Below are 26,978 nucleotides of genomic sequence, written 5' to 3'. Positions count from 1 at the left end.
CACAGTCCAGCCAACTGGGAGGAGGGAGGGGGCAGGAGGGGCTCCAGCAGGGCTTTATGTGTCAGGCATAGAACAATATTCATACACACGTGCAGAGCAGAGAGGGGCTGAGTGTCTGGGGCGGGGGGTTGCATTAGGCGTGTGTGTGTCTGTGGAGAGACTGAATTAGGAGCCCCGACCCTAAGTCTCTTAACCTTTCTGAGCCTCAGTCACCCTGACTCTGCCCCCTGGAGGCTGGATTCCACTCCGATAAGATGAGGAAAGACGAAAATCCTGAAAAAGTGAACAGGGGTGGGGAGTGGCTGGATAAAAACCCTCAGGCCCAAGCATTCCAACCGTGGCCAGATTACAGTCTGGGCAGAAGAGATGGGACATGGTCGGCGAGGAGACCTGAGCTGTTGAGCTCAAAACATAAGGATGGAAACAGCTTCCCAAACTGTCCCAAGACTCCACAAATTGGGGATCATAGGTGGTCCTCCAAAAAAGGGAGGTGGTTTCTGAGGTCTAAAGCACTGAAGAGCCACCCCGCAAGACTCACGGCGGGCGACCACTGGCACAGAGGTCCTACATGAAAGCAAGCCGTGTGACCGCATTTAACCAGGCACTTAGGAAAGTAACCTGAGCAGGTGGCCAAGACGCAGTCTCTGCTCAGATCCCTCCAGGCCACCCCGCGTGTAACGCACGGCTGTGGTGTGCACTGAGGCCCTGAGCGTGTTTCCAGGGTCCGTTTAAGAAAGACCTCTTGGAAACACGAGTCTGTGCCGTGTGCCACATTGTGACTGAGACAGCGCCTGTTGCTTGCGCAATGATTAATGAGGACGCACACAGCAAATTCCTCATCATTTAGTGCCAGGGCTGAACGTTCCTGTGTCCTGAGTACTTGGATCTGATGGAGGCGGCCACGCTGCCCCCCAGCCTATTTCTCGTTGGGCCGAGGCTGCCAGGAAGCTCACCTGAACAGTGAGCCTCACCTTAGGCTTCCGACAATGAGCTCTTTCCCTGATGACTGTAGCTGCCCTGTGACACATGGGCCACCTCGCCTCATTGGTTCATCAGCACCAGAGCTGGCGTGTCCTGGGTGTTTGTTGTGTGCCAGGCTCTGCGCTCTGACGTATCCTTAGAACAATGCCACCAGGTGGGGCTTCAGTCTCCCCACTTTACAGATCAGGAAACAGGCCTGGGAAGGCGAAGAACCTCAGCAAGGGCAACCTCACAGCTAATAAGCGATAGCACTGCTGAGTGTTCACCGGCTCACTGTCTCGTCCCTCGAGGCTGAGTCCTGGCGGGCAGGACGCCATTGGGTCCTTGGCCTAGCAGGGTGCAAGGAGACTCCTGTGATTAAGGTGATGAACGCATTGGGGGTGAATCCAGGACTCCAACGAGAGTGTGTGTGCTTCCAAACCTGCGTCCCAACTCCTGTCTTCTGAGTCTTTAGGGCTTGGTAACCCTAAGCCTAACCTTAACCTGAAACGTAACCCAAACCGTAAGACGAGACCTAAGCTGACTTGTAGCACAGTCCCAGATGAGGTGATTAATAACCAATACACTGCTTCCTGCCCAGCTTTATCCTCCGTTCTGTGGGTGCGGCAATCTGGCCGCAAAGGCTCGGGCAACAGAAACACGGCCTCCAGCACAGATGGTGGGAGCACGTGGGGTCTGCAGGAGGGAGAGGTTGGCGGGCTGGGGTCAGGGGCCCCTCCCGGGAAGCCTGGGCAGACCTGAGCCGGGCAGGCCGAGGCCGAGGCTGGAGCAGCGGATGGTGGAGCAGGCACGCCGCCGCACTGGCCCCGCTCACAGAAGCGGCTACTCTGGCCTGCGAGGGCCAGCCCGGCGGGTGGGGAGGAGATGCCCAGCCTGCTTCCTGCCCATTTGTGGCTGGCCAGGAGCCCCGCAGCCAGCACAGGAAATAACAGGGGCCCCCAGAGGCCGCCCATGCAGGCCCTGCTCCGCAGCCGCCCAGGGAGGGAAGGAGGCCATTGTCGGCCTTTGTTTCAGTTTCCCCAGCATTGCTCGGGCTCCAAGAGGCCCCTGGGAGCTAACAAAGCTTCCCCCCCACCACAGCTGTCCAGCCTCCCCAGCCCAACCCTGGAGACAGGCCCACCAGGCCCCTGGGCTCTTAAAGGGGCAGGTGCAGGGTGGAAATGAAGTCATGTCCAAGTTGGGGGTGGGGGCACCTGTGGGCCAGAGCTGGCCGTGCAGGCCAGCAGACAGATGGGCGCTGGCCTCTGCGTCTGCACCCGGTCAGCCCAGCCCGGGGCCCAGCAGCAGGAGTGTGAATCTTTGGATGGAAAGAATGTCTGAGGCCCTGGGGGTACAACAAAGAAACCAAAGAAAATGAAGAGCAAGGAGACGAGCTGGGCCTGCTGACGAGTGCCTGGTGGGAGCGCGGCTCTCCTCCTGGAGCACAGACATCCCAGCAGCGGCTCTCGCTGCCCATCTGCAAGCCGAGGGTGTCGATGGGCGTGGGGGGCACGTGTGCGCATGTCCAGGTATGTGCGCACGGGTGTAAGCATGTGCATATGTGCACTGGGTATGTGTGGGCACACACGCGGTCCTCCCTTGGTATCTGCGGGCGACTGGTTCCGGGACGCCCACGGATACGCAAATCCTTGGATGCTCAAGCCCTTACCTAAGATGGAGCATTTGTATAGAGCATTTGTAGTCTCTGTGCATACAGACTGCAGCAGGGTCTGCCTACACATCCCGTCAATCTCAGGGAGTCAGCGTGTTGCTCGGCAAATTCAAGTTTTGCTTATCGGAACTTTCTGGGATTTGTTTTCTGAATATTTCCAATCTGCAGTCCGCAATGCAAAACTCACAGATACGAAGGGCCAACTGTATATGCGTGCATGTGTGACTGTCTGCACACTTCTTTGTGTGCACGTTTGTGGGTGTGTGTGCATGTGTGAGGTCTGGAGGAACACATACGTGACTGTATGTGCACTGAGGGAGAGTACGTGTTGTTGGGGAGTACGTACGTGTGAATATATGCCCAGTGTGTGCACTGAGGTGTGTGTGCCTGTGTATTGCACGTATGAGTGTACGTGTGTAAATGTGTGCATGTGAGTGTGCGTGTGCCTGTGTGTGTTTGTGAGCGAGTGTGTGTTGTGTGTACGCGTGCACTGTTGAAGACCACGCTCAGACTCGTGCCCACCATCAGTCGTGCATTCCCACACTGGCCCCGGTGGCCTCTCGCTGATGGGGCGTCACTATAACGACCGCATCAGGGCTCTTAGCACATCCTGGTGGATGCCCTTCCACAAGGACACATGACATCTCCTCTAAATCCCAGTCACTGCGAATTAGCAACTGCAGAGTGCGGGTCCTAGACTCAGACAAAACCAACCCAGGTTCAAATCTCTGCTCTGGCCCCAACGAGCTGTGAAACCTGCACCAGCCTATCCACCTCGGAGCCTCAGTTACGCACCTATGAGATGGGAACAATGCTTCCTCCCACCTGCGGTTAAAGAGGGTTCAGTGAGAAGGTGCTGTCAGGTGCACAGCCTGGCCCCAGTCAATGCTCACTAGATGGTTAGTACTTTTTCACAGTTATTGCAGTCGCTTGTGATACGAGCTAGTTGTGAGGACACAACAGGGAGCAAATCAGGCACTGCCCCTGCTTCCACAACTCGTAGGGTTTACAAAGCACTTAGCCCTGAGAAAGAGAACAGCATAGGCAGAAATGCATCCTCCTTACTGGATTCAGCATCAGTCTGACGTGCTAACTCTCACCACTGTGGCAGCAGCCAGCGGTTAAAGCACTCAGCCACACCAAGGGAGAAAGAATGATCGAAACAATGGCATCAGTTAGCCAGGTGCAGCCTGTGCACACATGGAGAGTGTGTGTGTGTGTGTGTGTCTGTGTGTGTGCGCACGCGCGCACATATACACACACGCACACCCACACCTGCCTCACACCTGCCCGGACACTCCAGGATTTTAAGGGAATATCAGCTGAGATGACAACAGCCTAATCTCCGTGGATTGCCACAGCACTGACCATACCCACCCCTGGAGCTGGGCCCGGCAGAGTGCCCGCCCAGGAAGCCAGGACCAGCCAGGCGACATGACTGGGCTGACCTTGGCCATTTCCCACTGGGCACTGACCCATGGCGGCCCAGTCTGCACCAAGCCCCTCCCAGGGAAGGAAACTGATCCCATGACAGCCTCAGGACCTTTGCCTTTCAGAGTGGACCCTGCCCACCCCGCACCAACCCCACCCTGGCTTTTCCACTTGGGAAATGAGCCATGCCCCAGCAACCAGGGTCAGATGAGAGAGGATGGTCCCTGAGGACTCAGTCTCACCTCAGCCCTGCAAGAGTTCCCTACCCACTGTGGCAATGCCCAGGGACTGCCAGTCAAGACGGGGGGAGGCACGGGAGGGAGGAAAGGAAGGGTCCATCCGAGCCTTCTCTGTCACTGCACAGATCCAGGCTCAGAGCTAAGCCCTGATCCAAACTTCCCTCAGTGTGGTCTCAATAGCAAGAATAAAAGAGCAGAGCACCAGGTGCCACCCTAGAGGGCTAGGGCCAACCCACATGGATGCCCTCATATAATCCTCACAGAGGCCCTAGGAAGCAGGACACTAATCCCCATCTCAGATGAGAAAATGGAAACACAGAGAGGTTAAGTAACTTACACAAAGTCACACAGCGAATAAGCATCTGGACTTCAAACCCAATTCTTGCTTTTAACTAAGTGAACAAAGATCTGGCCCTGAACTGCCATGGGCAAATACAGGCCAACAGGCAGAGGTGAAGTTCTCCACCTTGGCAAACATGTGCCAGGTACCTGCCAGTTACCAAGCTAGGGCTAGGCTCTGGGAGCACAAAGAATCACATGGTCACTGCCTGAGGAGTGAGGAGAGCAGCAAGGGAACTGGGCCCCAAAACAAGGAACATCATGACCAAGCAAAGGGCCAACCAAGATCAGGGCCACCCCCAAGGCTCAGGGGCACAAAGGAAGGCACAAACATTATGGCAGGGCTATCATGGTATGCTTCCTGGAGGAGGTGTCCTTTATGCACTTCGAAGGATGAGCTCGTAGAGCAGAGAGCCCAGCCAGATGAAGGCCAAGAGGAGCAGGCCAGAGGGCTTAACTCAGCAAACCCTTGCAGTCCTTGGTACCCAGGGCACTGTGTGGGCTGGCAGCATCAACGCCACTCTGGAGCTGATTAGAAATGCAGAATCTCAGGCCCCACTTGTGAGTCAGAATTCTCACTTTAACAAGATCACCAGAGTTACATGAACAATCAAGTTTGAGCAGACCTGGTGTAAACCACGCCTGGACAACACAGGAGACGTCCCCAAAGTCACGAGAAGCAATGTCCCATCACGCCCACACCCACAGACACGCTTCACTGTGTCCCTGGTTTACAGCGAGGCTTCAAGTCACCAAAGGATTGCTGATTTCCACAGCACCCCAGTGGGTCCTCAGGCCTTAGGCAGGGTCAGATACCATTGAGACACGCCCCTACCTTCAGGGAACACCCAAGCCTGAAGAAAGCAGGACCAGGACCACATTACTGACGCCCCTGAAAAGCCCAACAGCACCAGGAGAGGAGAAGGGGGCAGCCAGGGGCTGAGAAGGGGGTTCATGGGGGTGAACGGCCCGAGTCAGCAGGGCTGGAGCAGGCTACCTCACCGCAGAGCAAGGGTATGATAGCAGAGCAGCTGCTGCGCGCCAGACTACAGGTACAAGACAAATGGCACGGAGACCCTGTCTCTGAGGAAGCCCCGAGTTCACCCAGAGAGGCGAAAATCAGCAAGACAAGCCCTATTCCATGGACATGAAACCGAAACCATCAGCCAGGACAGAGGGGAGGAAAAGGGAGTCAGAAGAGACACCACAAACGCCCTCGCACACACCCAGGACACGTGGACACGCGTGCATGGCAGACATGACACAAAGGAAGTGACATAAAGTGCAGCCCAGCAGGGGCCCCTGGCTGGTCCAGAGCCAGAGGAAAGGGGTGGGCAGGAAACACCACATCCCCCTCGGAGAACTGGTCCAAGTCAGCTCTAGCGGCCCAGGATGTCACACGGAGGGGCACAGAGGCCCCAGGGCCCCCAGAGGAATGAGTAAGGGCTGCAGCACTTGGGTGCACACACACACACACACACACACACACACACACACACAAGTGCATACAGGGCACAGATACCCTACCTCGTGGGCTGCTCACCATGGTAACAGAGTGGCCACTTCTCGGCTCCAGTCACCACCTGAAGGTTTCTGAGGCCTCCTGTGCCAGGGGAAGCAGCTCTAACAAAGGCACAGGCCGGGCCGGCCTGGCCGGGGCTCCACCGTGCAGCCCAGCTGGCGCATGCCTGCCACGCTCCCCGGTGAGCTCGGGGCCACCAAGTCTTCCTCCCCAGCCTGCCTGGCTCCACTTAGCTCAATTCCCCACAGATGCCCCAGCAGAGCTAATGAGAAACTCCCCAGCTGGCCCCACATAAAAACGCATTTCATAAGTCTTTAAAATGCTGGGAAATTCTACATCTATTTAGAACTTTTCTGCTCCTTTAAATTGTCCCCTGGTCCTCATCGAGAAAAATGACTGGGTTGGGGGCTTAAGCACAGGGGTGGACAGCACTGCCAAGCCCGCCAGAGCCAAAGGGGCCTGGGCAGCTGCCGGCATTGGCCACCAGACGGTGGGGACAGAGCGAGGCCAGGACATCCTCACCGATGAGCCAGGTAGGAGGTCACTGAGGAAAGAACTGGAAGGAGCCAGGCGGGGAGGAGGGAGATAGGGAAAGGCTCTCCAGCCTTGATCTGAGGATCGAAAGAAAAAGTTGAAAGGTGCTGGGAGCCCCTAAGAAAAATTCCAAAGGAGAAAAAGACCGGTCCCCTGCACGCAGACGTCAGTCACAGCATTATTTATAATAGCCCCGAGCTGAACGCAGCCCAGGTGTCCAATAGGGGAGGTGTGTAGGAAAGAAATACCCATCCACCCAGTGACCCCAGCAGCTACTGAGACGGAAAGATCTGTAGGTACGGGGGTTACATGAAGCTCAGGCCTCACGGGGGCACCATGGATTCCATTGGCCCTTCACCCAGACTTCACCCAGGTAGAAGGTTTGTGCACACTCAGATGGAGCTGGAAAAAGGGCCGAGAGAAATACGAACAGAAAGTGTACAGAAGTACAGCGTTGCGGGTGGAGTTTCTGTGAAGTAGTTGAAATAATAAATACGTGCTCTAGGAAAACACAAGTGGGGTGAGGGGAGGCGGGGGGAGGCAGCTCTGAGAAGGTTCAGAAGTGCAAGCTGGGCTGCACAGAGGCTGCAGTCTCTGGACATTTCCATCCACTGCACTCATCCAAACCTGGAGGGTGCAGGGGGTGAGGGGGCTGTAGCTCTGTCAGGAGTGGAACACTGACCACCCTCCCTACCCCACTCCTTACCCAGAACCTGGTCAAAGGGAAACTTAAGGTCCCTGGCACCCCTCTACAAGGGGCCCCCAGGACATCTGATAGCCAGCACTCAAATCTCCCACCTGAGCAGGTCCCAGAGCCCAGAGTCCTAACGCCAGCCTCCCCCTGCAAACTGCACCCACGCCCAACGCCCAGCAACGTCCCAGCAGGGGCCCATGGGGAGGCGGGTTGGGCTCAGGCAGGCGGGAGTCCCTGCAGAGAGCCTGGCCCAATGCTTTCCAGGCTCAGCCTTTGAAGATGGGAAATGTGTGCAAGGCCTTCAAAACATGCAACTCTCCTCCTTCCCGGCAGCAAACCAGGAGGCCTGGCGCTGGTTAGGCTTCTCCACCTGACCCAGGAAGGACCAGGACACAGAGCTGACCCCTCACCTAGCCACTGCGTCCGCTCTCAAATGAAGAGCCTGGAACAACTTTCCCACCGCGGGTCTGCCACTTACAGAGTAGGTGCTACATTCACGCGTAACCTGCCTGGGTTCCAATCTGGGCTCTGCACTTCCTGGCTGTGTTACCCTGATCAAGTCACAAGCATCTCTGTGCCTCAGTTTCCTTGTGTGAAAAGCACTGAGGAGGAGGCCTGGCTCCTAGAAGCAGCTTATAAATGGGAGTGAGGGCTCCATGAACCAGGACAATGAGACCTGTCACGTGGCAAAAAGGCCTAACACTCTGATCACACCAATGAGGTCTCAGGCTTTGGGCCATTGCAAACAACTGCTTGTATCGGTGTTTCTCGCCCACCACAAGCGTGTCTGTCACCACGCCAGAAATAAACTTGGCTAAGCTGCCCAGGAATTGACAATGAGCATTTGTTAACAAATTAACTGTTTTGTATCTCCAGACCACCCTCCAAACCCTCCTCCCACTGCACCCCCAGGCTTGGTCCAAATCAGCCATGTTGGAAGGAAGCCCAACCTGTCCAGAAACTCAGCCAGGAAAGGTAGGAGATTCCAGTGAGACTGAGATTGGAGAACTCCCAGCTCAAACGCAGTGTGGCTGGGCTGCTTCCCTAAAACCCACATTGTAGGGCTCACGACCATCCTGGCACCTGGCACTTACAGATCTCGTTCCAAAGGGCTTGAGGGAAGAGAGCGACCACCGAAGGGAGGCTAGGCTGGAGAAGGGGGGGCGCAGGGAACAGAGAGGCCTGGGACGTCAGGCCTAGGCAGTGGTCGCTTGATAAAGCCACACTTAGCAACATCATAACCGGTGGCCAAGGCTGAAACCCACTGGCAGGACTTTATTTGTCCTGAACAGTGTTTTTCAAAAATATGAGTTGTCCAAAATGAGACACCAGTTCACATAGGAAGGCTAGAATAAAAAATCAAAATGTTACAAAGGAAAATGACCAGTGCTGGTGAGGATATGGAGAATTTGGCACCCTCGTACGTGCTGGTGGGATTGTAAAATGGTGCAGCTGTGGAAAGCAGTCTGGCAGGTCCCCGAAAAGTGAAGCATGGAGTGACCATATGCCCCAGCAATTCCACTCCTAGGTATATGTCCCCACTCCCAAACTGAAAACAAATGTTCAAACAAAAACTTGTACACAAAGTTCACAGCAGCACTATTCACTGCAGCCAAAAGGTGGAAACCACCCACATGTCCATTAACACGTGACTGGAGGAACAAAATGTGGCATATCCCGACAGAAGCACATTCAGTCATAAAAAGGAAAGAAGGGCTGACACAACATGGGCGAACCTTGAAAATATTAGGTTAAATGAAAGAAGCTGGTCAATGAAGACTACATATTCTCTGATTCCATTTACAAGAAACGTCCCGGATAGGCAAATCCACAGACAGGAAGCAGACTGGCAGTTGCCTAGGGCTGGGGTGATGGAAAGATATGGGGTGACTCCTAAGGTACAGGATATATTTCTGAGGTCAGGAAAATGCCCTCGGTTGACTGTGCAGATGGAGGCACATATCTCCGGATACACTAAAATCCACTGAAGAGTACACTTTAAGTGGACCAACTGCATGACAGGGAAAGTATATCAATAAAGCTTCTTTAAGAAGATATGGTTCCTATATTTTTTTCAATCTGATGATTTCGTATGAAATCCAGCTTTCTGGTTTCCCTTTTAAAAGCTCAAATGATGCGGCAATTCTAGGCCCAGGTGCCCTGGCCAGTCGGCCGGTGCCCTCGGACAGCTGCCCCTGTGGCTGGGTGGCAGCTTACGGCAGCCCCTGCCCTGTGCCACCCGCCCACCCCTGTGGGGACTTCACAAAGGGTTTCACATTCCTAGGGAGTTTGAACCCATAGCCTGGCAAGGCAGGGAGAAGACAGGGGAGGGGGGAGAGCGAGGAATCCGTGAAGTCCCCTGAAATCCCATGCAAAACGCTTTGTGTGTTTGGGAAGAGAATCCACCCTCTTCCAGTGGCCGCTCAAAGGCATGTGTGACTGAAAATAGGTTAAGAACGTCTCCTGCTTAAACTGTCTCATTAATAGGTACTGACCCCTCACCATCCATTTTATGGATGAGAAAAACCAGCGGGAGATGATTTCAAACTGTGCACCTACTAGGCACCCCAGCCCTCAGCTCTGGATGCCGTGCTCCTTCCTGGGCTCCGCTCTCAGCAGCCCCGGATTTGCCAGCTGAGGGGTCTCCTCCCAAGATCCCCGGACAGACACTGCTGTGAGCTGGTGGTTCTGTCCCCTCCTTGCCAGGCCAGGCTCTCCATCACTGTCAGGGCTCTGACTCGGGGGTACAACAGAGCAGGCCAGTCCCTGGGGGCGGTGGCCACAGAGTCCCCATGGGCGGGGAAGCTGGGAAGGCCAAGGGTAAGCAGAGCACTGTGTTCTGCCTCTTCCTCGGGTCTCTCCATCACACTCCCTGAGCCCGGGCAAAGCAGGTGCGGGGCCTGCACTGGGCCCCCCACTGGGCTGGCTGGGCCCCCAAAGAGAGGAGCTGCCGGTGCCTACAGCCCTGCCCTCCTCCTGGTAAGATACTCCCAGCCCACCCTGCTCACCTCACCCTGCATTCCTTTGGTCTGGTGAGCCAAGGCCCTCCGTGGCCACCTTGCGTCCCATAATGCCAGGGACCTTCCCGAAGCCCCTACAATGCCGTGCCTTCAGGTCTCTTCTCAGCTGTCTACCTCCCCGTGCCAGGCGCTGCCGAGGTGAAAGCTCAGGCTCTGGCTGCAGGAGGAGTTGGGTTCGAGTCCAGGCTCCACGGCTCACTGGCTGGGGACTGCGGCTCCGCTACTGTCTGCTCCAAACCCCCTTCCCTCTTCCGCCAAATGAGGACAGCAATTCTCAACAGCAGTGCCAAGGGTGGCTTGGGGCGGCTTTGCTCCCCATCATCTTCCCTGGCACCTGCCCCCATTCCCTAATGCGGCCAAGTGACATTTTCTCAGCTTAATGAAAAGCGTGACAGTAAAGCAGCTTCAGCCAGGCCTTTGGTCCTGTCCTCCACCAGATGGCTGCCCCTGACACAGCCCGTGGAGAGATGCTGGAGGTGCTGCTGGAAGGAGCACCCACCGCATCGGGGCGTCGGGCTGGCTCAGTGATACTGGAGGCAGAGCATTTACTCCACGCCTGGCATGTACCAAGGAAGTGTGCGACGAATGTGACATCCCCCACGCCCAGGACTGCCTCCAAAACTGACTGTGTCCTGCCGCCATCTCACAAGCCCCATGCTCAGGGAATACAAGCTAACGTTAACGGCCCAAGCCTAACAAAATTGGGAGGGACAATTTATCACATGCACGCACTATAAAAATCATCAAAAAGGGCCAAAAAAACCAAATAATCCATTGCCCAGCTGTGGATGATCCAATGCCCAGCAGCTTGGCCCTCCCTTGCCCCATCGCCGAGCAGAAAGTCCAAAGCTGACTGGCACCATGGAGCCGCCAGGCCCAGAAGGACCCACAAGGAGGCACGCGTCTCTTCCCACACACGCACACAGAGCACACTCAGCTCCTGGCTGGAAATGGGCCCCACAAATCAGAGAACTACAGACCACAAGGACCCATACAGCCCCTGGCATTGCCCCTGCCTTCTGCAAACCAGAGCCACCTCACTGCCAGGGATGCACCCTCTGGGGCTTTCCAGCCCCCAAAAGCACTGCCAGTGCCCTCTGGAACCCCACTGCTGTCCCCATCTGTCCTATCGCCTCTAGTGCCCCTGGGAAAGCAGGGAGGAGGGAGGACCTTCCATGGACGCCATCAGGCTCGGTGCTTTCCTGGTTCAGGGCTTTGGACCACATGGGGATCTTCCTCAGAACAGGCGGCAAGCCTGAGCACATGCACCCCACAACTGCCAGGGTGCCCGATGGGACACGGAGCCTTTAATCTCATTGTGTTTCCTCCAACCATGGGGAATGCATTGCCCCCACATAGACGGAGATAAGACAGGGGCTACATAGCCCCCTTCGCTCCCCTTCCCAGTGCCAACCCCAAGGTGTGCCCTACCACCAGGCTCTCCTCCTGAGAATGAGCACCCCCACCATTCTGGCTTCGGACTCCCACAGACACAACAGTGCCCAAGCCTGGGTCAGCCAGGACCCAGGCAGGACTCTTCAGACTCTCCAAGCAGTGTCTAGACCCTGCTGGAAAGGGCACTGGACCAGGAGTCCAGGAACCTGGGTTCGAGTGCCAGCTCTCCACTGCCCTCTGTTCAGTCCATACCAGCGTTTCCCAAATCTCAGCCATCTGTGAACCATCTTCATGATGCTTGCTGAATCCAAGTATTGTGTACTATTACTTAAAACTTCACCAATTTAATTTTCTCACTTGCATGACGTTAGCAGCATCGTTAAGTCACAAATGACCACAAAATCACAAATTCGATGTGTAACCATTCAAATGTTATATGTCCATATGCCTGAGGCCTGACACCTCATTTCTGGAACTACTGACCCGGAGCAAATCTCTCTTCTTGCCTCAGTTTCCACATCTAAAAGAGGAGGGGGTTGGACAAAATGACTCCCTTGTAGGTGTCCTCAGGCCCAAGCGTTTACAAGGCTGGACTGGTCCCAGCACCCCCATGGAGCCAGAGCCAGCTGCTCAGGGTCCTGGGACAGGGGGCAGGCAGGGAGCCTGTTACCAGGAGGGGTGCTGGCTAGATACAAATGAGAGCTGTGCCCTCCGCTCAGGAGCTCCCAAAGCCCCAAAGCCAGCTCTAACCTCAAGCCCCAGATCACAGAACTTCACAGTTAGAAAAACCTCATTCATCCACCTCTTTTTATAGCTGGGGAAACTGAGGCACAGAGAAGGCGCTTAGGCAAGGACAGAACTCAGCTGAAAACCCAAGTCCCCTGACTGCCAAGTCACCCCGTCACCCCATGATGGCCACGCACCCCACCGGTCTGAGCTTCCCCCATGTCTTCCCCTGGAAGCATGGGCTTGGGTCTGCCGGCCTGAGAGTGTAAAGCAGCCCCTTCCAGGGAGGGAATTATGGGAATTCCAATTTCGACTGGAGTTTAAACCTCCTATCAAAGTGGCTTTTACGCAATTAGACTGCAGTGAATGTGCAGAGACGCCCGTAACAGGGAGCTTCCAAGCCCATGCTGTGGGCGTACTGGGGCCCATCTGTATGTGCCCCCAAGAAGGAAACATGGTCCCCTGGACAATCAGGGCATATCAGTCTCTGTATGTAATAGATTTTATTGACCACATGGAACTGATGTAAAAATTGTGTTGCACGGGATAATCTGGATGAGAGACAGGAATGTGACGTGAAGAATATGATTCCCATAACCAGCGTTTGGAGTTCCTGAGCCAGTCCCCCAGGCCCCCCAGCAGCTCCCCATCCCCCAGCCCCTGGGGCATTTACCTGATGCTGTCACGGAGGAATCCCAGGCCAGTGAGAAGTCCGACGCCTCCCCCTCTTCGACTGAAAAAGAGAACAGAGACGAACCTGTGAGTTTTGAAGTTGCACAAACATATCATCAGGGTGGGGAACAGACAAGAAAGACAAATCATTTGTGGGGTGCTTCTATCAGGGCGAGGGTCAAAGCCTACGAAGAGGCCTGCATCGGTTTCACAGAGGTGTCAAATAATCAGAACACGACATGACTAGCAGTAAGCGCTGTACCCGTCTGGGTCCCCCAGCTCTGTGCCCCGGCAGACATCACAAATCAATCACCGCACTGTCTCAGAATCTGTCTCCACATCTGCTACAGGCCATTACCACCTGAGACGAAGATATTTGCCAGTCGCACGAACAGAGCAAAGATTCAGACATCTCTCTGACCCCGCAGACATCGTCCTCCTACCAAGAGCCCCTTAGATGTGAAGGCTCTCTCGATTATTCCAAGAGATGAACAAGGTCACTCTCAGAGAATGGTGAGCAGGGGTGCTGTTCTCCACGCTGAGACCTCACCCACAGACAGGCCTGAGGACGTGCTGCAGTCAGCTCTCATGAGGTCAGCAGTCATGAGCCGGCGACGTCAGAAAGCCACTCACCTGTCCACTCCCCCCCAGAGCACCCAGAACAAGGCTGGCCAGGGATGGGGTGTCCCCAGCACCCCACACCCCAGCACGTGAGGCCAGGCTGGTGGCGAGGGCGGCCACGCCCCAGGAGAACACGGAGAAACTCTAACAAGGCTCTTATCCTAGATTAATCCCAGCCTGGGGCAGGTAATAACATTACAGCTAGGTGGTGGGCTTTGTAAAATGGAGCTTTGTTTAAGCCAAAAATGTGCACACACAGTGTTTTCCAGATTTAGAGGCCTGCTGTCAGGTCTGCACGTGCAGGCTGAAGCCACCACGGACCAGCCAGTGTCCGGGCGCTGTGGCTGTCTCTGCACCAGCACACACTGCGAGCCAGGCACTGTGCTGAGTGTTTCAGGCCTCCCTGCGTTTCCTCCTCGTCAACAGACTCTCAGAGGCGCAGCGACGTGCCCGAGGACCTACAGCTAGAAAGAGTCCAGGCAGCGTTTGGGCCGAAACCCAGGATCGATCAGCTGTCTCAGAGGTTGCTCCTGAAACCACTGTACAGCCGGTCCTCAAATGACGTCATTCCATCATGAACTTAACTCTTACTTATACCAATTAGCTGACGGTAAAAGTGGTGTCGTTTGTTACACATCATTTCGCTCAAAGTCACAGAATGTATCAATGACATAAAGTGAAGACTTGCTGTATACTGAGGCGCAGAGGACGCGGTCCTGAATCCGAACAACTCGGGACTGGAAAGCAGCCATCCCCACCGGCCCCCCCGGAAGGCAGGTACCCAGCAGGGCAGCCGTGAGAGGGGCAAGCCGGCTGGCTTGTGGCCAAATCCCAATTGGGTTCAAATCCCAATTCTGTCTCGAACTCGCTGCATGACCTTGAGCAAATGATTTAACCTCTAGGCTTCAGTATTCCCATCTCCAAAATGGAGATAATAACGGTACCTGAGCCATTGGGTCATTGGGAAGATGGCTGTCACCTGCTGGGCGGTGGCCCACGGACCCCGGGCTGGAACAGCTCTCAGAATTAACCAGTCCTGCTCTGCCTGGCGCTATACTCCTCCACCTCCCTCGCAGAACGTGCTTTATTTTCTCCCTCGGAAACAGCAAGAGGGGACACCCACATCCGTGAGCTACAGGACAAGAAATGCTAACCAAGTGTTCTCTCTTCTCCAAGTTTGCATCCTGAGAGCAGAAACTCGGAATCAAGACAATGAAATGCAGACACGATCTGGGCTGGTACCGAAGCTATTGTTTTCCCAGCTAGTTACAGCTGGGGTGGGGTGCAAACATGCAGCTTTGTAAATAACGGTAAGACCACACATCAGACAAAAATGATATTACTCGCTAAGCCAGTTCCAACCAGGCGGCCTCTGAAACAGGCAGGCTGCTTAAAGCAATCAGAAGCAGCTATGCCTGAGGGGAGCAGCTGTTAACAGCTCCCACTGCCATGTCTGAAAATCAGTTTCCTGCACGTTGCATCGTTTCCTTACATATATATACATGGGTATACACGTGCACACACACACACACACACATATACATATATTTGCGTCGATTAAGAGGTTGCTGACAACCTGTACGGTCACCCTGCTGCCATTTTATTGGAACCTTCAACAAGGTCTGCGTGGGTCTCTACCTGGTCAACAGCAGGTACCAAGACACGAAGGCATGGCCCTCGTTCTTCCTTTATCCCGTGTACCCCAGGTGTCAGGACAAACAGCCCCCACATTTGGGCCCACTCAATGCTCTTTGCTTGAGACGTGTGACCTCGCACATCACTACACCGGACGGTGTCCCCAAGATGCCCAGTTCTTCCCTCCCTCAGACCTGGCTTCAGCCATCATGGGAAGGAGACGTGGAAACATCTGCCATCTGGGAGCGCTTGGGAGGACTCAAGGCTCCGTCCCGGGGATGCCCAGCCTGCAGAGTGGGGAAGAGGACAGTGGCCTGACACCGGCTGGCTGGGGAACTCAAAGCGGCAGACATCGCTGCGGGCCAGCGGCCGCATCACACGCCGCATCTCCAGGGCTGACGCGCCAAATCATTCGGGCATGAATGCATTCTCCCACGGCTGTGGGCATTCACCACTAACACCCCACTCCTCTGCCCTCCTTGTGTTTTCTGAAGCTATAAACACACTAGCCTTCATACATCCTTGATGAGAAAAAGTGGCGCCCACCCAGGAGCCCCTGGGCGACCCAACACTGCCAGTGAAGAGGGTTTCTCCCCCCCAGCTGGATGTACTCTTTAGGCCAGACTGGGCTCTTCCACGGGGAGGTGACCGGCAGGGGCAGTGAGCAGAGAAGGGCCGGCCTCCCCCCGCTGGAGCCAGGTGCCTGCCGGGGGCTGAGCCATCCCTGAAGTGGAATTTGCTGCAGAGGCACAATGAGCACCAAAGTTTGAGCATCTCAGAGGAAACCCAGTTGGCACGGTGGCCAAAATGGACCACACGCAAGGGGCTGCCCAGCCGGCCAGGGGAGCTAGGGGCTTTCTGGAGACTTCCCCAGACTCCACCGCTCACTTTTTAATAAGATGCTTGGCAGCGCTGAGGCCAAGATACACACTCCCACCCTGCAGTCTCCAGGGGAGCACGGGGACGTCCACTCCTGTGAGTGACGGACGTCTGTCAGCACGCAGTGGGTACCCAAGGCCTGTGTGTCCACAGAGGGAGAGGCACAGAGAACACGTGAAAGCCCAGGGTCGGGTGCAGCTACCAGGGTGTACACAGGAACAAGTACGCATGCGGGGAGAGGGGGTGCAGGGCCAGTGTTCACACGGGAGGGCACAGAGGGCATGAAGCATGGTCGCTGGGGTGTGTTAAGAAGGATTCAGAGGCTCCGTCAGGGCCTCAGACAGACCAGAAGATCCGTACTCTCTCGGCTGTGGGATCACACGCTGTGATGGCTGATTGTCCCATGAAAGTGTAAAGCCCGTGAGCTGCATGCGACTCTGTCTCCCAGCTGAGCAGCGGGCCCCTACCTGACCTCACTGCCTGCCCACAGCTCATCCCCACGCACCAGGACGGCCTTGCCACCATCAGGGCCATGCCAGTGAGAGCCAAAGCCTGTGAGCTGGGCCTCTGGATTCTGGTAACCCAGCAGCATGGAGCAACTGGAATGACCCGGGCCCTGTGTAAACCACCCCCCAACCCCCTGTGGCACTAGCTCCTGGCCTGGGGAGCAGTGTACACTCCCCAGGGCTCCCCGACACCTCACAGGTGCAGAGGAGATGGAGCTGGGGAAGGGAACAGAAAGGGAAGGTGAGGGGCTGTGGTGGGGGGCTGGAAACAGGGCCCAGAACCCAAATGTTGAACCAGGACAGGGCTGGGGCCCCACCCGGGGTTAGTCAAAGTCAGGCAGGACCTGGGTTGGCAGACAAGATGCAGGTCAGAGGCAGGAAAACTCGGGACAAGTTCTAGGGCAGACAGAGCTGGGAGGTGAATACGGGAGACAGACAGAGGTGAGCACTGATCCAAGGGCCCCAGAAGAGCCCCTCCCCCCCCCCCAAATCCACACCAGGGCCAGCTGCTCCTCCTGGCCTGGGGATCTGAGAAGCCCCACCCCCGGCTGTCAGCTTCCAGGTGGATGTGCATATGGGCAGTTTTTCTGAGAAAAGGGTCCATAGTTGTCTAGGCTCCATTGATTTCATAGAAATCAAAATTTTCTAGACTATCCCCCCCTCCTTAAAAAAAAAAAGACATGTTTAAGACCTACTGGACGAATGGATTTCATTTGGGGAGACTTGTCAGCTGGCCCCACCTCTGGCTGGTGTTGCCAAGGTCTTGGGGGGACCTCTGTGCTCTGCTGGCTTTGGCCCCAGACGTCAGCCCACTCTTAAGGGGGTCTGGGCCCACCTTGGCCCAATGGAGCCTCCCTAGAGGCATCCCTGTCCCAGCGGAGGCGGCGAGCCAGGCAAGGGGTGTGTGACCGCCTCTCTCGTCAGCTCATCCTTAGGGAATCCCTCTCACCAAAGCAGCACGGGGCTCAGGAAGCTACAGGATGTGCTACAGGATGTGCCGAGAGCCCAGACCCTCACTATCAAGCATGAAGTGGAGCGGTGCTGCGCCTGACTTATAAGCAACCCTAAGGAGTGAAAAAGCCCAAAGCAGGGAGGATCGTCGTGTACGGTTGTACAGGTTGTGCACTGCACAAGGGGCCTAGCAGAAGTGGAGAGAGGGAGCTGAAATTTAGCCCACACTCTGTCCACCAAGCAGTGTGCTCTGGTGCAGGGCAGAGAATGCCCATAGAAGGGGTGCCCATAAAGGCAAAGCTGATTTTGTTCTAACTCACATAAATGTGCTGTCATGAGCATCTCTGCATCGTGCTTCAGGGCACAATCACGAGGGTCAAGTGCAAACACACATAACCACCAGGCTCCTCTCAGGTGGGGCAGGTTCCGGGCAGCGCAAGTGATGGCAGGACAAAATAAGGTTCTCTGCGGCTAAAGCTAAAGCCACCCAAGACCCCCACGGCTGGCCGGTCGGCACCGAGCACCGAGACACAGAGAAACCAAGAGCCCGTGACAGGGTCACATCACAAACCCACGTATTTAACTCTCACGAGCCCCGGATCGCTTGCCGAAAAGAGAACACGCTAGCAATTTAAACGGCGCAGGGAAGGCCATTGTCATCGACAAGCGGAAGCAGTGGCATGAGGGCGAGCGCGTCTGCATCCCTCTCACCAGCCCCCGTCCACACCCCCATCATGTGAGCACCTCGCCACCAGGCGGGGGGGTCTGGGGTTTAAAGAAATCTATTTTTTGGACAACATGGCTCCTAACCAGAAGCCTTCTCCCACCCAAACTACTGCTTTTATTTTTAAAAAGGGGTTATTCCAACGTTGAAAGAAAAACTACTCCATAGGCTCATTGATGGTAGGTGGGCCTCCAAGTCGGCACGCTTTCAACAGATTTTTATGGCCGTGTCGGCAATACTTGACTTTCCGCGTAAAGCTGACCTTAGAACCAGCACCTAGGAAAAGACGCAATGGTATTGAAAATTTTCATCCATTATTCCCCTGGCCAATCCCGGGTAGCCTAGGCCTTGCTCTACCCCTGACTGCCCTTTCTCGCCTTGCCTTGCTTATCTGTAAAATAGGGAGAAGAGAAAGGCATGCAGTAATAGTCCAAGAACCCCAGAAAAGCTGTTCCATCCTTACCAGAAAAGTAACCCTTCCAGAAGTCACCCAACAGAGCTCACAGAGCAGGACAGATTAGCTAGATGAGGGTCTCTGGAGAGAAGCTATAAATTGGGAGGGTTGCTGGGGGGTTGGGAGTAAGCCCTGAAATCAGGCTCCCCACAACCAATCCCCACTCGGCCGTTTAGAGGCCATTACCTATGGGACAAGATGCCGGTCTACTCTGCTCGTCCCTCTTTTTCTCTGTAAAATGGGGAGATCACTGCTACCCACCTCATAGGACTGGCAGAGACTAAAGGAGATGACATTTCTAACGCTGAGCTCAAGATAAACACCAGCCACCATTCGTGCACATTCCTGCAGTAATTCAAGCTGCTCCTTCCCCCTCCAGGGTCCTGGCTGGCTGCTCAGTGAGGGCTCACTCTGCCTGGAAAGATGGGAGGGCTGAGTTTCCAACAGCGAGATCAAGTTTCCCACTGAGATTCAGCCACCCCACCCACCTGCAGGAAGGGCCCGGCGACAGCCATGGGTCCTGGGCATCACTGCTTTCCAGTCCTGCCACTGTGCAGGGAGGGTGTCTCGAAATGGGGAGGCACCCGGAGGTCACAGCCACGGGGCTCAGCATCTGTGCCAGCTCATCTCCCCCTCCCTCCCCGACCCTCCACCATCACCCCACACTCCCTGAACATACCCCAGAAGAGAAGGGCTGGGAGATGCCTGCAGAAGGTGCAGAATCTATGTTGGGCACCCTCACAGAAATCGATTCCTCTCCTCCACGCTTCCATAATCAAAAACTAAAGATGATGATGATGATGATAAACATAGGTTAATAATGTGAAACAGAGTTTTCTTTAAGTTCTAGAAAATGATCTTTTCACTAGCCCGGGGCTAGAATACATGTGGCCAACCTGCCCCCGCTCCCCTATCCTGCCCCCCCAGCAGACACTGCTAACCAATCAGGGCGCTGCCCTCACTGGGCACGCATGCAGCTGCAAAAGGCGCAGTGAAGTAGGTTACAAGCCACCGGCCCACAGAGCTTCCTTTCCCTTCAAGCGCCTATGCAGGGCACACACATTTGCACACATACCTTACGCTAACTTCACTTGGGTGTGTGTCTCACTCCAGCAGACCTGGGCCAAAGCAAGGACGTTGCTTGTCCCTGGAAAGCCAACCTTCCCTGAGCACCAGTGGCCCCAGGCACCGTGGCAGCGTCCCACGTTCCGGCTCCCATCGCAACCTCCCAGCTCTGCCCTGAGACAGCCCTCACGCAGATGTTTCCTGACTCTGTGGCTTGAGCTCAAAGCTCAGAGCACCCAGCTACTCCCTTCAGGGTACCCTGCTCCACAGGGCAGGAAAAGAAGAGTAAACTGAGTATCACAAAGCCACCTGATGAGTCCATTTTAGTGGAAAACAGAATCAGGAACTGAGAAGAAGCGAAGACAGCACCGCCAAAGCCAGGTGCCCAAGAGAATTAAAATGACTTGCTGCTGCTTCTGTTGAAAGAGTCCCTTGTAGCTCTGTCGGAAGAGCCAGACGGTTAAGCCAGTGGTCCCCGGGGCCTGGTATGTTCCCCACAGCCTGTCCCTCTGTGCCTGTCCCAAGATACCAGCGCATCCTGGGGCCCCTCACATCCTCCCCCACCACCCTCACCAGAATCACCCGGCATCAGAGGACTTTTACAGATGTTTCCTAAGCTGCTGCCTATAAGTCAAGCTTTTACTGACCCATTTCACAGAAGTGGAAATAAAGTCACAGAGAAGAGACATGGCTGGCCTGGGGCCCAGAGGTCAGAAAGGCAGGCCTGGAACCCTAGAACCCTAACTTCCAGGCCCTGAGTCCTCACAGACAATGCTCCCCACCTAAGGTTCTCCGAAAAAGCAGCTGGGTTACTGAGCCCTGTCTGGGCTCCAAGCCGTGTGATGAGCGCTTTCCACACCCTGGATGGCCCGAAACACTGCTTCTCTGAATGCAGCCCCCAACCAGCAACAGCAGCGTCACCTGGCAGGCAGCAGGTTAGAAATGCAGGCTCACAAACCCCACCACAGATTTACAAAAGCAGAATCTCCGGGCCCAGCAATCTGCATTGTAACAAGCCCCCGCAGGTGATTCTGACACGTGCTCCAGTTTGAAAACGCTAGCTGGCCTACGCAACCCTATGAGATAAATACGTTTATTGACCCCATTTTACAGATGAGAAAACTAAGACTAAGGAATTGGCCAAAGGTCTGGAGCTAGGAGGGGGTGGAGCCAGGACTGGGATGCCTAACCCCTTTGTTTTACTTCCGCCTTCAGCAAGCAGAAGCTCTGGTTCCAGATGGAGTGGGGTCAGCCGACAAAAGAGCAGGCTCGGTTCCCTTTCCACTCCCCCGCGCCCTGATTCGAATTTACAGAAGATTCCTTAAGCTCCTCTCTGTGCCAGTTCCAGAGGAACCTAGGAGGAGGAGAATTCATCTCTGGGGGCTCCCCAACACAGGTTCCTGGGGTGACAGGTGGTGTGCTGGTCAGTGTTAACAGGTGGCTCTCAGGGAGATAAGGGGTTTGCAGCTTTCTATAATGTAAATACTCCCAGCACAGCCAACTGCAAGCTGCTAAACAGGATGCTGATTGTGGAGCTGGAAAGAGACGGGCCCACTCAGAACGCTGCCACCGGACAAAGGAACAGTGCAGCAGCAGCAGGGAGGGAGGGCCACCAGGCAGGGGCGGGGCGGGGGCAGGAGCTGGAGGCAGCCCTGGAAACCTCGGGGAGCCCATGCCATGGCTCGCTGCACCTTCCAGGCTCGCCCACACGCCCCCCTGGCCCTGGACAGGCTCTACCCCCAGGTCCCACGTACATCAGAACCCCAGATCCACTCTAGAATTGGCCTTTTCTTATGGTTGCCTACATTAAGCATCTTTTCCTTTTTATGAAAGTGTCTGACATAAGTAATTCATGTACAATGTAGCAAACTAGGAAATACATGTGAGTTAAAATGAAGAAACTAAAAGCACAAACAACTTTCTCTGTGCAGAAATACATTATTACAACTTTCCAGAAGGTTGTAACAATACACATGACTGAACAACACAAAGTGTTCTGGAACCTGTTTTTCTAACTCAGCAACATACAGTGAACATCTTTTCACATAAAAGCCTGGGCTGACACCGTCATTATTAATGGTGGCCTGGCCTGTCATGGGAGGCTCCAGGACTAATTGAACTGATGCCCTGTCCCTGGACACCCAGGTTACTGTAAGAAAAGCCATGTTGCAAAACACACCCACACACATCGTACATGACCACAAGCCTGGTCAGTGATTTTTCTTAGAATCAGTTTCCAGAAGCTGGATTGCTGGACAAAGAGTTTGCCTGTTTTTAGGCTCTCGAGACATGCTGCCAATGTGTATTTGCTGTGTCCTCCTTTAATAAGCAGTGTGTACCACCAGATGACCTAGAACGCTGAGCTAGGTACTACCGCTATGACAGAGATGTGGAAAGGGACTTTGACTTTGACCTTCAACCATTAGACTGCGAACTCCACAGTTTGACAAGTATTTCCATCCTTGTGCCCCTCAGGAGCTGGCACGTAATAGCTCAGTGAATGAATGAATGAATGAGCAAACGAACGAAGGAACAGACGAAGGTCTGATGCATGGTTTGAAAATTAATCCACATCTCAGAGCAAAGTGGAAACAGACCTGGAAAGCAGGCAGGTAGGAGTGGTGGGAGCCAGGGAAGGTGAAAGGCAGCCCCCCGGACACAGCAGGGACCACTGGGCCCCCATAGCCCAGAGCTCAGGGGTGCAGCCCTTCTGTCCACAGTCCTGGCCCCAGAAAGGGCTCAGGGAACGGGGACCAGCCCAGAGCTAGAATGAGTCTCTATTTCAACCACAGATAAAATTCCAGTTTCCTTTTACACTAACATGCAAATCCCATTTTCGGAAGAATGATAATCATGGACAAAAATCTTAAAAGTCTGTGGGTCTCTTTTCTAATGTAAACAAAAATGTTCTTGCTCCAAGATGAAGTTCTGGAAAATCCAATCAAATTGCATTCTGCTCAGGAAGGAAATATAAACGGGGGGGAATGTTAGGCAGCCCGACCAGCCCGGCCCAGAGGCCCAGTCCCACTTTGGATTCTGCCTGTGGGGAAAGCCAGACTCAGGCCAGGGCTTCAAGCTTCTCCTCAAACCCCCAAGGTCAGCCTGACCACTGGCCACAGGGCCAGCCTCCTCCCCGCCTCCTCGCACTGTCCAGAGCTCAGGCTCGCCTCCTCCGAGCTCTCCCTGACCACCCCAGGCCCAGGCAGATGTCAGCATCGCAGCACTGTGGTCAAAGCAAGAGGCCTTAGGCTGAAATCCCAATCCACCGTGGTTTGCTGTGTGACCTGGGCAACTTAGGGAACCTCTCTGTGCACAGTGACCCTGCAAGGCCGCTCTGAGGATAAAACGCGAAGGTACCTAAAAGGTCCACGGTCCAGAGCCCAGTACTCAGGGGCCTGGCAAAGGGCAACCACAATCCTCTATCAAACAGGTCGCCCCTTCAGGGAGACCCTCCACGACTCCTTTCTCCCACCTTCCAGTGCGCTTGACATCAGTGACACTAGAAATAACAATCACTTCTGCTCTCACACAGTGTCATGTCTATGTTTCATCCTCCCCCTGGCCCAAGAGAGGGACTGAATACTGGGGGCCATTGTACAGGTGGGGAAAGCAGGACCTAAATGAATTTTTAAGTACGTGAAATTACATAAGCAACGGGAGGTAAAGCCCCGACTGAAGCCGCGTCTGCGTGGCTCCAAGGCTATGCACTGACCACTACCCCAAGCTGCCTCGCCCAGCCAATGCAGAACAAGCAGAAACTGACAGGTGGAGAGTCCCCGGCCTTCTGCACCCTCTTGGAGAAGCCACCGCTGGTGGGGCAGGTCGGGGTTGAAACGGCTCCTCTTTTTGGAACCTACAGAGATGGGTCTGTGACGTCAACGTTGGGTGCGCCCACGAAAGTTATGACCAACTCTCGCCCCCTCACTCCCGTGCTGTGTGACCCAGGGCAATGTCTTACCTCTTGGTATCCCGGTTCCACGCCTATAAAGTAGGGGTAATAAAATACCCATTTGATTTGAAGACCAAGTGAAATAACAACTGTAAAGAGCTGAGCCAGTGCCTGGCACACAGGGAGCAAGACGAAATAGGATTCTTGTGTCTGCACCCGAGCAAATCCATCCAGCGTTGGGATGTTTCCTGCACATTCCCTTTTCCTGCACAACCCCGCCTGCCTGGGCTGGGCCCTCACCGTGGAGGGCCCCAAGCCTCCCAAGCTGCCGTCAAGTTTAATCCCGTCTCCTCCTGAGGTTAATCTCGTTCATATACACATATATATTTCATTTCATAAGTCACTCCTGCATGGGCTCGTTAACTAGAAACGTGCAACATATAAACGTAGATTTACGAAGGGGCCTGGCTCCCACGTCTTGTTTCGGTGGCAATACTGGTTCTCCCCCACCAGCTGTCCAACTCAGATGGCAAAGCCGAGGGCACACTCTGCCATGCACAGAGGGGACACAACACTATCCCACACAAAGCATGGACGGAAGGGACCCCCTGCGTGTTGGGAACCTGAAGGTGGGCGCCGGGTCCGTGGGGTGAGGGCACATCAGCCTGGGGTTCCAGGGAGAAGCAGACAGCACCTGCCCAGAGCTGTCCGCTGTTTGGGGTGGAAAGGAAAGAGGGGTAAGGCCAGAATCCCACTCTCTCTCCTTTTTACCTCTTTCCTTTGAAGAAAAGCACCATCAAGTAAAAACCAATGTTTTTTACGACCCCTTCACGACTTACCCTCCATGCTAATATACTGTAAATAAATGTCAGCACCTCGTGGAACATGCACTTTATCTGAAACACAAGCAAAGAGGAAACTGAGCCTCTTATTGAAAGCTGATGTGTGTGTACGTGGGCACGTGCATATGTGTGTGTGTTTGTACAAGTGTTTTCATCTGGTTTTGGACAGAGAGACCAGCCCTCCGTCTCTCTCTTTCTATCAAAAGCCCCAAGCTTTCCACGGGAATGAACCGTAATGAACATTTTGTAATTCCACACGGGTGTCCCCGGGGCAGGGGCGGTCATAATACTTTACTGTTCACGAAGTCAATACTTTTAACAAGTCTCACTTGGAAGGGGGACATTTCATTGGTACAAACGTGTCCCCCAGCTCAGGCCGATCGCCCACCCACCGTGGCCAGACTCACATGGAGGCCTTCGTGGGGACCTTGAGCACCTCCACCTGGCTGCTGGCCCCACCCAGGCAGGCCTGACGTCATCCAAACCCACCCCCACGACCACCAAGGTGGGGACGGCAGGGGCCTCCCTGGGCTCGCTGCCCCCGACCAGTGGCCAGGCATCTCTGCCATCAGGTGCCAGGGCTGGCAGGGACCCCCACAACCTTCTCCTGCGAGCTCGGCCAGGCGCACACACCCCTACAGTAAGAGTTCAGGATAATTTTCTTCACAACAACTCCCTTCTTTTACTTAAATACTTTTTCTTCCAGCCTCCTACTAAGCAGTACGACTTTTTAAAATGACACATTTGGTGTGTTAGTAACACTGTTTCTAATAGATATTAGAATAAACATGTAAAGTGACATTTTCCTAGTAGACAGTAGAATAAATATACAGGTATGGAGGGGGAAAAACTCACTCACCTATCAACCACCAGGAGCATCACAAGATTCAGGAAGACAGAGTGCCACATTGTGGGGACCGGGGGCATGGGCGGTGCTGGGCAACCTCTGATAAATAAGTGAATGAAGAGGGCCGGTGGGAAGGAGGGAGGGAGGGAGAGAGGGCACAGCCTTACTGCTTCCCAGCCAAGTCCAACAGATCGTCCTATATGGAACGCTGGACTCCATGCAGCCCATTTAAGTTCAGGGAGGGCTGAGTGTCAGCTGACAGGGGTGTGCTGGGCAGAGGACGGCAGGGCACATGCCAGCTACAAACTTGCCCCCAGCATGTGGCTTACCAGCCCACCACGGCCTTCAGCAGACGGACGGAAGGTCTTGACAAGTAAGGCTGCTTCCCAAGCTGTTCTTCCAGTGCACGTACCAGGCTGGGCTGGGGAGAACCAGCCTCAGAAAGGCTCAGGGGAGCCCCACTGAAGGCAAGACCCCAGAAAGAGCCAGGCGGATGGCAAGGGATTCAGCTGAAGGCAGCGGCCTGCACCCCGACCCCAAGCCCAAGGCTGGCAGAGCCCTGGGAGGAGGCACGTCTCGGGTTGGGGTGCACGGAGCCCTTCCTGCCCCAACCACATCTGTCTCATCCCACAGCCGTGAGAGGCCCAACACTTGCCAGATGTGGGCCGCCTGTAGGGACCAAGTTCATTTTCCTCGCGTCCTGTGATAATACTTGGCTGTGTTTATTTAACTTTCTGCTTTGGATGGTGGAGAGATGGGCCAGGAAAATCAGTTTGGCTCCCTTCGATCAAAACATAGCAGCCCACACATCATGCGAGGACACCCACACTGAGAAGCTCCCCTTCATCATCCAGCAAACCACATCTGGCCCACTGCTGGCAGGGCCCGGCCTCAGGACCCTCGGGAGGCTGCTTGGTGCAAAGCAGGGTGGCCACTGCTGCTGCACACGCCCCGCGTGCCCCCCTCCCAGGGCCTGGCTCCTCAGGGGCAGTATCTCAGGCAGGTCTCAGAGGGGTCTCGGGTAACTGAGTGGTGATGCTTGGAGGTAATGGGACCAAAATTCACATGAGGTCCCTCTGCCCCAGAACCCTAAGACACTAAGAGAAGGACAGAGGAACAAAGGACCTGCCCGTGGGAAAGGCTCCTGAGGGCCCCGTCTCCGTCCTGCACCTGCAAATACAGACATGGCTTCCTTCTCCTTCCTCTGTGGTAGCCACCCAGGCTCCCAGAGGGCAGAGGTGGGGATGTGTGGGTGTGTTTACACAGCCAGAAGAAACCATTCATGCTCCCTGCTTTTACAGACAATTTTTGGGGGCCTTTCCCCAGCCCCGTGGCACCTTGAGGCTGGGACGAGGACACCA

General features: G+C 54.9%; 1 protein-coding gene across 3 annotated transcripts in view; it reads right to left on the bottom strand.

The window, feature by feature from the left end:
* Nucleotides 1–26,978, bottom strand: part of ZNF423 (zinc finger protein 423) — a 325,408-nt gene that overhangs the window by 229,388 nt on the left and 69,042 nt on the right. For all 3 annotated transcript variants that reach the window (XM_074314930.1, XM_074314928.1, XM_074314929.1), the window contains exon 2: nt 13,206–13,265. Coding sequence is in view for 2 of the 3 variants with exons in the window: in XM_074314928.1 (XP_074171029.1) it covers nt 13,206–13,265 (60 nt within the window). In the remaining variant the exon portion in view is untranslated. The remainder of the gene's footprint in view (nt 1–13,205; nt 13,266–26,978) is intronic.

This window comes from Rhinolophus sinicus, linkage group LG11 (assembly GCF_036562045.2).
Source record: "Rhinolophus sinicus isolate RSC01 linkage group LG11, ASM3656204v1, whole genome shotgun sequence".
Taxonomy (NCBI): domain Eukaryota; kingdom Metazoa; phylum Chordata; class Mammalia; order Chiroptera; family Rhinolophidae; genus Rhinolophus; species Rhinolophus sinicus.
The sequence above is the reverse complement of the archived record's forward strand: the minus strand, read 5'-3'. Positions and strand labels throughout refer to the sequence as shown.